Below are 11,031 nucleotides of genomic sequence, written 5' to 3' on the forward strand. Positions count from 1 at the left end.
CCTGCTCATGCTCAAGCTACACTTGTACTATGCTCTTGTAACTTAATTAAATATTACGCAAACCTATTATATGGTATAGAAATAAAGTTGCTGCTTCTCTGCTTCTCTGTAGTTGGTTTAACGATTTCTAAAGACATATTAAAGGACTTGCAGTAACTGTAAAAGATTCTAAAGAGTAGGCTTGCATTCCAATGGCTTCAAAGGTGCCTTTAAACTATTTTCCTCTTGAAGAAACAGAATATTGAGTAATCTTTTATGCTTAGAGATAAGTGAATGCTTTATGCAAGAGATCAGATGCAGGAAAATAAGTTGATCGTGTACAAAAGGCTTTCTCAGTTGACTGACACACAAGCATCAGCTAGATTAAAATAAGTTCACAGAGCTATGCTACACCTGTTGACAATTTCTGGCTTGGTTTTGTTTTCTTTTTAAAAGCTTTACATAGACAAAACCTCCATAACTTCTAAGAACGTTCATTCTCAGAAAGTGTAGGATTCAGTGTTTAACCAGACTTCTCAGTGATGGGCTATGAGTTCAGACTGTGTCTATGGGACAGCTTCTTGTACATGAAAATACCAAGGAAGCTATTCTGCACAGTGAGGCGACCAGGCCTCCAGGAAGGTTATGTTTAAGCTTGAAGAGTATTGAACAACTGGGAGCAGTTAAGCTCACAAAAGAAGTGTATTCAGAGAACAACCAACAGCAAGTGTAAAGAATGTAGGAATGGCCTACGAAAGAACAGCCTTTACTTGCAGGGCTTGAGAATAAGGCGATTTGTTTCTTTTCCAAAATGAATTATGCAGCTGAATCATCTGGGAGATGAAAATAAAAAAAGCAGAACAAAACAAGCCCAGGCCTGACTCCTGAAGACTGAGTCAATCCACAGCGGGGGTGTGGGGTACCTGCTTTACTATTAAGTTCTACTTGTTCCCATGTGCAACCAGGATTGAGAAGCTCTGGAGGGGCATGAGAAAGGGGCAAGAGTGTTAAGAAATGTGGCCCAGACAGACCGGACGGTGAAGGAAACGGTATGGGGTAAAGGAAATGGTATGTAAATACATTATGACAACTTCCCTAACGACTTAGCTATTTTGAAAGTTTTGTTTGTTACTGCCAGTACTGTTGCATGAAAGAATCTGAGCTCTCACCCCTGTGCGTGAAAACAAGAAAAAATGTTGTAAACCTGCTTTGTAAGTTTAAAAAAAAATCCATTTTCCCTAAGAGAAAGCAAGTTTATGCCAAGGCTTGTATGTCTGATCAGGTGTGCCCTCTGAAAGTGATCACATATATTGGAGTAGGTTCTATGAAGGCTGGTTACCTCAAGTTGAGGTTGGTGCATACTTACAAGACTCTTCTAAACTCCCAGATTCCCTAGAGTCTTCTCATTCAGGAAAAACTTCAGCACTTGGAAGAAGACCAAGGAAAACAAAGGGCCCTCTCCTTTCTCCATAGCCAGTCTATAGAAAGCATGCTTTCTCTTCTCTTACAGTTTGAAGAATGGGTATTTTTCCATTTACAAAAGTACCTGATTTTTTTTTATTGTAATTTTTAAATAAGTAACATTAAGTCCTTGGGAGATAAAGGATCCTTAATTTTTATCTTATTGCTATCGTGAGAATGAATGCATTCTGTCCTGTGAGCGGGCATATATTTTTTGAGGAGCTTATGAGAAATATTATGTTGCCAACACAAGTGAACGGACAGTCAAGGATGTTGGTCCCAAACGAAAGCACAGGATCAGCAGAAGGGGAAGAGGTGGGGATGAGAGCTAAGTAAGTAGAAACTTAAAAACTAAACAAAAAGTAAAACAAAAGTTTTAAAAAAAGAAGCCACTCCCCCACAAAAGTCCCCAGGGCCCCCTTACTTGAGCCCAGATTGCAGGCGCTAAGTGACAAGCTGACTTTGCTGCTGGGTCAGCAGATCCTTCTAGAGTCACCAAGGCCCCGCAGGGAGGAGGGACACTTCTTCCCTTCCGGGCGCCTCACGAGACGCGCTCGCCCGCGGCCCTCCGCGCCTCAGTGCCTCAGCGCCTCAGCGCCCCGGCCCCAGGCGGTCTCCACCGGCCTCTCGGGTGACCGCGGGCGCTGACCCGGAACTGCTGAGCGGCGCGGGAGTACCCCCGCAAAGGGCCTGGCCTTGGGTCTCCGGGGCGCCGCCCCGCGGCCGTGGCGGGAACACCCCAACCCCGGTGCCCGGAGGCCCGGGACGCTGTGAGGCGGGCGAGCGGGCGGACCGCTTCGGGCGACTCTGGGGTTCGTTCCCGGAGGCTGCAGCTCACACCCCAGCTCGCGGCCGCCGAGGAGAGCGCGGGAAGCGGCCCCGCGGTGAGTCCGGGGCGGAGGGCAGGACCGCGCTGGGACGGACGGACAGACCTATACTGTGCCGTCCGGGCTCCTCCTAGGTCGCGTGCACAGCTGGAGGAAAGAATGACTGAGGGCGCCCGTGCCCTGCGGGGCGGAGGTTGGGGTGGGCCTAGGCGGCCTCGAGTCAAGGGTCAGCAGTGGTAGGGGTCAGAATTGGGGGGCACAGGGTCGGCAAAGGGGAGCTCCAGCCGGGGTGGGAGGGCAGAGAATCTGCAAGTGGTCAGAAATCGCCCCTGATAAAAATTGCAGTGGCTTTGGGATGATCCCCAGTGTGGAGGGCTGTGTAAATCTGGGCCTAACTTATTGGTCAGTTTTATCTTAAAAAGTGAGTTGGGTTTTTTGTTGTTGTTGTTGTTGTTGTTTTTTTTTTGGGGGGGGGGGATACCTTTAATCCCGCCACTCGGGAGGCCGAGGCAGGTGCATCTCTGTGAGTTCAAAGCCATCCTGGTTTACAGTGCTAGTTCCAGGACTGCCCGGGCTGTAATACAGAGAAACCCTGCCTCGGACCACTGCCCCAACCGCAACCCCCAAATAAGATTTGCTTATACCGCTCAGCTTAGTATCCTAAAGGTGAGACCTCAGTATTTCATATGAGATGAGATCTAATCTTATAGACAGGATGGGAATAATGATATAGCAGATAGATTGACATCCTATAATTAAAAAGACTTGATCTCAGATAGCAAATCATTTTATACTTAAAATCTACTATAAAGAAAACACGGCAGAATCTCTACCCACCCAGCTTTTCACAAAGTAAAAGACGGCTCTGCCTTAATTATCACGATAAATGGCGTCTCTGGCCTATACGATACATTCATTTTGGTTACTTTTTGTATTGGTGCAATTTATTTCCTTTTTTTTTTCCCACCACGAATTTCGGTTGTATCTATAAGGAGATTGGTATAATTTACTGTTCCTTGTGATCATTTTTCTTTACAGCTGATTTGGCATAAAAGTCTTTGGGGGAAAAAGGTGCCTGACTGAAGAATGGCAGAAGCAGTCTTGATAGATCTCTCTGGTTTACAATTGAACTCTCAGGAAAACTGTCATCAGATGGTACTGAAGACGCTGGATGGTATTCACGACCACCATGCCCCCAAGGCCAAGTTCCTTTGTATAATATGTTGCAGCGATGCCACCAATGGAAAGGGTGGGGAATATGGCCTCTGTGAACTGGAAGCAGGAAATGGCTTTTCAAGTCTCGCGGGAAAATTCGAGACTGTTAGCCATCCCAGCCTGGCTGCCTCTTTGTATTCAATTAAACAAAAAATAGATGAGGACGATCTGAGCCGCGTTAAGGTGATTGTGCCCGAGCACAGGAGACTGTTGATGGAGGCTTATGTTGACCAACTCTTCACCGCGGTGTATGAGTTTGAGTTTGAAGATTTACAGGTAGCTCAGAGGGAAAGCCTTTTGAAACCGTCCACTGGCGTAAACGTGACCACAGCTCATGAACTGGAAGACATCCAGAGTGAAATAGAATCGTACTTGAGAAGCCTGCCAGCGTTGAAAGGGGACCTAACTATTGTCACATCTCCTTTGATCCCAGGTACCCTCCATGTAATGCCCTTTGCATTACAGTGAAAATCCAAACTTCCTTAAGCGCCTCGCTTCCCCTTTTCTTCTCTCTGTTGCCTCTTGTGAACTGCTCATCTTTTGCAACGTGGGGGTTTTGTGGGCCACAGGCAGCAAGGGATGACTTCATCGGAGCCCTCCCTAAAAAACAAATTCATGCTCTGCAAATTCAGCTTTAAGGCAAATCTCCCAATGCTCCTAAAAAAATTTTTTTTTCTGACCTGGAAAATCTTTTACGTAGAAATGCTGTAACCCCAACCCTTTTGTGCATGCTAACGGAAGAGTAAAATTTCGAATAATCCTCCTTGGATAAGTGGTATCAATTGGGAGCTATGTGCAGGTAGGAAGGGCAGCCAGAGTTAGGAACCACATCCACAGTTGCAGGTTGGAGTAGCAGGGAGGGCCTGACGGAGACGCTGCCTTTTGTACGCTGTTTAGTCTTTTGCAGAGCATCTTTTGACTCTTTCCCGCTTATCCTCAACAGACATCTTCCTGCACGGATTTACAACTCGGACAGGTGGCATTTCTTACATACCCACCCTCAGCTCACTCAATCTTTTCAGTAGTTCCAAACGGAGAGATCCCAAAGTAGTTGTTCAAGAAAACCTCCGCAGGCTGGCAAATGCTGCAGGGTTTAATGCAGAGAAATTTTACCGAATAAAGGTAAATGTTTGTCATCTATTTTGGCCCTCTAAAATATTGGCACTTTTCGCTCTCAGTTTATTTATATAACCCTTAAGCTATTTAACGTTTGCTTCTGGCGCTTCGTCTAACATTTTACGATAATGCTGAAATTATTTTTCTCTGTTTTGTATGTGTCTGCTCACATATGTCTGTATATATGTATCTCATCTAGGCCTCAGTTCTAGAAGTCTAGGTAACTTTTGAGAGAGGAGAAAACCATTACGACCCTTTGAATATAGAAGGAAGGTCCTTGGATGAGCAGGAAAAAATGGGGGCCCTAACTTTTTAAGTGAAAAGCAGGAAGAACTAGGGTCTAAGTGAGAAGGAAATCTGTTGCATAAGACTTCTAGGTAGAATTGAATCTAATAAAAGAAAAAAAAATCGCTCATTTGGTACTTCCATGTTTCTGCAAAGAAAGTGAAACTTGCCTTTTGGCAGAAGTACTCAGTGAAGATTTACTGATCTCTAGTGGGGGATGGTCAAGACTTCTGAGTTTAATTCCCAGGAACCACATCTGCAGAGAGTTATATCTGGCATTTTGTCACTTATGGAAGTGGATGATCATAGCCTGATTACCTAATTTTGTGACCAGTACTTGTAGAAAAGCTCGCATGTGAGATGTTTCATTTTCAAGACATTTTGTCCTGCGTTTTGTGTCAGACTGATCACGCCAGTGAAGTATGGGTAATGGGGAAGAAGGAGCCTGAATCTTACGATGGAATAATTACAAATCGGAGAGGAATCACAATCACAGCTCTTGGCGCAGACTGTATACCTATAGTCTTTGCAGATCCTGTGAAGAAAGCATGTGGGGTTGCTCACTCTGGTAGGTGTATTTAACCAACTAAGATTTTGTGAATTTGCAATGCAGGGTGATTTATAATTGTCTTTCTCATGGGCATAGATGTAAGTGTGTTTGCTTTGTGGTAGGAAGAGGCCTGCATAATCTTACTACAGATATAAGAAGTATACAGCTCAGACGAATCAGACTAGAATTCCCTAAGTAGGTGATACCTTGTGATATTCAGGAATCTATTTTAAGATTGTCAGTATTTCTAAGCAAGGATATACTATTAACATTTAGGGCAAGATAATCCCGCAGTGCAAATTAAATTATCTTTAGTCCTTGAAGTTTTTGGTGTACTTAATAGCCATAGTCGTAATAACCAAGGAGACACTCTTCATGCTTTTCAACATGCTCTAGAGTGTGACTGCCTCTGGCTAAGAGTCCTTCAAGTCTGGGCACCAGGGAATAGGGAGTGTTCGGCGTGTCATAGAAAGGAGTTCCCAGAGGTAAAGCAGCATGAGTAAAGGCAGAAAGATAAAAACCAAACAAAGGACAAACAACAACAGCAGAAGACATGCTTGTCCGTATCCGTGAGAAGTAGAATAGAACAGAGAGCCCACATGTTAGAAACGACTTCACCTGTGGTTGAAAGCTTTTCAACAAAGATGCCAAACCAGTTATTCAGTGAGGACAGAATGGTACCTTCAAGCAATGGAGCAGAAGCAGACACCCACATACAAAAGAAGGGTCTGCCCCTTACCAGAACACTCTTAAAAGATTAGGTCAGAATGGATCCATGACTTAAGTTGTAAGAGGCAAAATTATGAAACCAACACTGTAGGTATCTAGGTATCCGTGTCTTTGGATTAGGTAATACAGTTTTTGGCCCTCTAAAGCAGGAAAAAAAGAAGACAAAACAAAGCAAATTTAAAGACCAGTAGATTGAACTTCATTAAAATTTAAAATGCTTATGCATCAAAGAATAATCAATGGAGTCCAGAGACAGAAATGTTTTGCAAACCATTATATCTAATAAGAGGTAAATATCTAAAACAGCACCTGAAATTACAGTAAAACAAAAGCTGGATTTTAAAAATGGGTAAAGGAATTGAAGTGCAGTTCCACTGGCAGAGTGCTCTCTTGACACGCATGGCACCTTCTATTCAATGTCTTATATCATATGGACCAGGCGTGGTGGCACATCCCTATAATCCCAGCACCCAGGAGGTTACACAGGAAGATCAGATATTAAGGAATAGAATTTTTCCCTGAAATGATTTTCAAATAGCTAAGAAGCATAAGAAAAGTTAATCAATATCATTCATAATTAAAGAAATATAAATCAAAACCACCATCTCATCATTCATCCATTAGGGAGGTCTCTATCTAAGACAGAACACCTCTCACCTGTGTGAACAAAGTGGAGAGTCACTATAGAAAGGCATTCTGGGTCAGTGGCACTTCAGTCTCAGGTCTTGGGGAACCGAGGCAAGCAGATCTCTTGAGTTTGAGGTTAGCCTGATCTACAAAGTGGATTCCGGCTACATAGTGAGACCCTGCTTCAACAATAACAAAAACTGTGGTTCTTTAGTAAGTTCAAAATAGAATTGCCATATGACCTAGCCATTCTGATTCTGGGTCTGTGTCTACTCGTACAGCATCCCGATTCATAAGGTCTACAGAGTAGAAACAACTTGGATATGTATGGTGAGGAGTGAGTAAGTAGCAAAATGTGATGTGATAGATGTGATACAATGTTTATCTTAAAAGGACAATACCTTCTGACACATGCTACAACACAGATGGACCTTCTAGTTCTCATACTTGGTGCAATAAGCCATTACAGAAAGACAAATTCACTATGATACCCCTCACATAAAGTACGTAGAACAATCAATTCATAAACAGCACAACACATCTTATAGGAAGGGAGAGGTGATTTCGTTTGTGGATATAGGTTCAAATTTGCAAGATTAAAGAACTCTACAAATTGAACACTGCAAATATTAATACTGAGTTGTGCACTTTAAGTGGTTTAAATGTTCATGTGTTCATTACCCTAGTCAATAGGAAAGAGGGGGAAAGACCGAAAGGACATTATTCCTATGGAGACTAAACATCAATACCGCTCTTCAAAAGAAACTCACATTAACTGTCCGTTCTGTAAAGCGCTCTGTATACTTCATCTGGTGTTAAAGCCACTACTGTAATGGAGTCATTATTTTTGTGGCTCATCGATTATACCTGGACTTTGAATATATAAACCACAGCTGTTAGTTTTTCACTGAGACATAAGAGCAGTTGAAATTCTCCGTTTTTAACTTCTCTTGTCTTTTCTTCCCATTTGCCAGGCTGGAAGGGCACTTTGTTGGGCGTAGCTATGGCTACTGTGAATGCTATGATAGCAGAATATGGCTGTAATCTGGAGGACATCATTGTTGTTCTGGGCCCTTCAGTGGGATCTTGCTGCTTTACTCTTCCCAGAGAATCAGCAATCTCATTTCACAATGTTCATCCTTCGTGTGTGAGACAGTTTGACTCACCGAATCCCTACGTTGACATCCGAAAAGCCACCAGGTGTGTTTGATTTGAAAATGATGCTGAAAGTTTGATTATTGCTTATTGTTTCTGAGGTGGAAATTACTGTAGAGAAGAGTAATTCAGGTAGCAAATATTTGAGGAGCTGACATGCACATATGGAAAAACCCATTTTAAATAAGGCATCTATTCTCACGTTAGTATCACAGATAATTTCATAACCGTTACAGTTTATTGATTTTGAAGTAAACTCCAAGTTGATCTCTACAGAAAACTCCTTGAACTTTGTATAGATTAGCTGATATATACTCTACAGCGATTGCATAGGTCAACTCTTCTAAGTAATAGAAACTATATGAAAGTATTCTTATTGTCTAATTAACTAGAAAACATTTCTTATAAAATAGTAAGAAGTATAAATATGCAACTACTTGTGTTTGTAGTCCTGTGCTTTAATGGATTCACGAATTTGCTTTTTAGTCTCTGTTGAAAATTATCATTTCTATAAAAGCAAACAAGTGAATTGAATTGAATTGTTTCTATTCTAGTCAGCAAAACCATAACCAGACCCTGCCTGATTTAACACTTGAGTAGAAAGGATTCAATAAATTGAGATTGAGTTTTATATGTGACTTATGAAAATAAATATCAGTAATTTTTATTCATATTTATATCAGAATATCTATGAGGAAACTTTTCTGTGAAAACTAATTAATAGGAGAAAAAAAGATGGGAAGATTAGATGATTAAAAAGTATACCGTGTCTGAACCAAAAGAGTTGTCTACACAAATGCTCTGCCACTTGATACGTTTCTTCCAAACAAGCATTTGGTGTTCCTTACTCTCTCCCAGAGCATACATGCCTGCATGGCAATGTGGAACACCACCAGCTCAGAACTGAGCTTTGGTGATACGTGCTGATGAAAGCTGCCATTTCCTGACTAGCCCTCATGTGGAGTGAGAGCCAGCTATTCCCAGTTCTGAGGTCTTTCCTGCACTGTTTCCACACGAGTACAAAAACCGTTTTTGTCGCTTTCACTAGCAGTAAAATAAATTCTTACAATCTTTTGAAAAATCTTCTTTCTAAGGATTCTTCTAGAACGAGGAGGAATTCTTCCACAGAATATTCAAGACCAGGAGGAAGATCTTGACCTCTGCACATCTTGCCATCCTGAGAAGTTTTTCTCCCATGTCCGTGATGGCCTTAACTTCGGTACACAGATAGGCTTCATATCCCTTAGAGAATGAGGTACAGAGCCTCCTCTGTAATGTCTCCCTCTTCAGTCTCCTTCCATAGCTCCTCCCACTCACCTCCCTCTCTCCTCCTTTCAGCCTTTCTCTGCCTTCACTGAAAAAGTAATTTAGCGACATTCCTTCCTCCCTGTAAGAATATCAAGTCTTCATTTTATTTATTTAGCGAGCGAGCGAGCGAGCGAGCGAGCGAGCGAGCGAGTGAGTGAGTGAATAATTGTTGGGGTTTTTGAAACAGGGTTTCTCTGTGTAGTTGTGGCTGTTCTGGAACTCTGTAGACCAGGCTGGCCTCAAACTCAGAGATTCACCTGCCTCTGCCTCTCAAGTGCTGGGGTTAAAGGCGTGCAGCACAATACCCAGCTCAAAATTTTAATTTTTAAGTGGAAAAATAGCATAGAAAAGTTCATTTTTAACAACATACTCCATAGTGAGTAATGTTCATTTCTTTTCCTAGTTCATGAAGAATAATTTAGGCATGTTTATGTTAAGGTATAAGGTAATTTACTTTTTAAAAAAGTTCTCTATAAATAAGTCTTTGTTTCTGCTGGAACTTGATCTATGCATGTTATATTTTAACATCTTCATACTGTTCATTATTTTTGTTTTATGGGACAAAATGGACTAATATTGTAGAAATAGTGATCCTAACAAAAGCAACCTACAGATTAGATGAAATCCCCATCAAAATTCCAACACAATTCTTCACAGATCTTTAAAGGACAATGTTCAGCTTCATGTGGACACACACACACACACACACACACACACACACACACACACACACACACACACCAAAACAGGAATGCTCGGCCAATCCCGAATAATAAAAGAACACCGGAAGAGTCACCATTCTGGATTTCAAGCTGTACTACAAAGTTATAGAAAAAAGAAAAATATGGTCTTGGTATTAAAACAGACATCTTGATCAATAGAATCAAATTGAAGACCCAGGCATAAATCTACACTCTATGGATGTCTGATTTTTGAAAAGAGGCCAGAAATACACACTGGGAAAAAAAAGACAGCATCTTCAACAGATGGCACAGGTCAAACTGGATGGCTGCTTGTAGAAGAATCCAAGTATATCCATACTCATCACCCCACACAAAACTGCAAATGGATCAAATACTTCAACATAAAGTCAGGTACACTGAACCCAGTAAAAGAGAAAGGGGGATATGGCTTTGAACTCAGGAAAAGACTTTCTGAACAGAATGCCATTGGTACAGGCACCAAGATCATAATGAGACCTCATGAAATTGAGAACCTTCTGCATGACAGAGGACTCTGTCATTTAGACAAAGTGGCAGCCTACAGAATGAGAAAAGATTTCCCAGCTCCACATCTGATAGAGGGCTAATATCCAAAATATATAAAGAATTCAAAATATGGTTAAAAAAACAAATAACCTAACTAAAATGGGGTACAGATAGAAACAGAATTCCCGATAGGGAAAACTCAAATGGCAATAAACACTACAAAGAAATATTCAGCATCTTTAGCTATCAGGAAAATACAAATCAAAAGTACTTTAAGATTCTATCTTATACTTGTCAGAATGGCTAAGATCAATAATACAAGTGATAGGTCATGTGGGCGGGAACATGAAGCAAGGAAATTACTCCTCCATTGGTGGTGGGAATGCAAACTTGTGCAAGTGCTATGGTAATCAATATAGTGGTCCCTCAAAAAGATGGGAATCAATCTACCTCGAGATCCAACTATACCAGTCTTAAGCATATATCCAAAGGATGCTTCCTTCTACCACAGGGATTCTTCATCAGCCATAGTCATTGCTATTCCATTCATAATAGCCAGAAATTCGAAACA

General features: G+C 41.7%; 2 protein-coding genes across 2 annotated transcripts in view; one reads left to right on the forward strand and one right to left on the reverse strand.

Annotated features, from left to right (window-relative positions):
• The window catches only part of Ccdc122 (coiled-coil domain containing 122), a 56,350-nt gene extending 54,345 nt beyond the window's left edge, over positions 1 to 2,005 (reverse strand). Inside the window, exon 1 of the mRNA XM_032918142.1 lies at positions 1,865 to 2,005. The gene's annotated coding sequence lies outside the window, so the exon portion shown is untranslated. The remainder of the gene's footprint in view (positions 1 to 1,864) is intronic.
• Positions 2,006 to 2,151: 146 nt separating this feature from the next.
• Lacc1 (laccase domain containing 1) lies at positions 2,152 to 9,277 on the forward strand. Its single transcript, XM_032918143.1, has 6 exons — positions 2,152 to 2,324; positions 3,306 to 3,915; positions 4,426 to 4,604; positions 5,286 to 5,451; positions 7,764 to 7,989; positions 9,039 to 9,277. Exons 2-6 carry the CDS (start codon positions 3,354 to 3,356, stop codon positions 9,196 to 9,198), a joined length of 1,293 nt encoding a protein of 430 aa, XP_032774034.1. The 5' UTR covers positions 2,152 to 2,324; positions 3,306 to 3,353; the 3' UTR covers positions 9,199 to 9,277.
• The last annotated feature ends 1,754 nt before the right edge of the window (positions 9,278 to 11,031 follow it).

This window comes from Rattus rattus, chromosome 12 (assembly GCF_011064425.1).
Source record: "Rattus rattus isolate New Zealand chromosome 12, Rrattus_CSIRO_v1, whole genome shotgun sequence".
Taxonomy (NCBI): domain Eukaryota; kingdom Metazoa; phylum Chordata; class Mammalia; order Rodentia; family Muridae; genus Rattus; species Rattus rattus.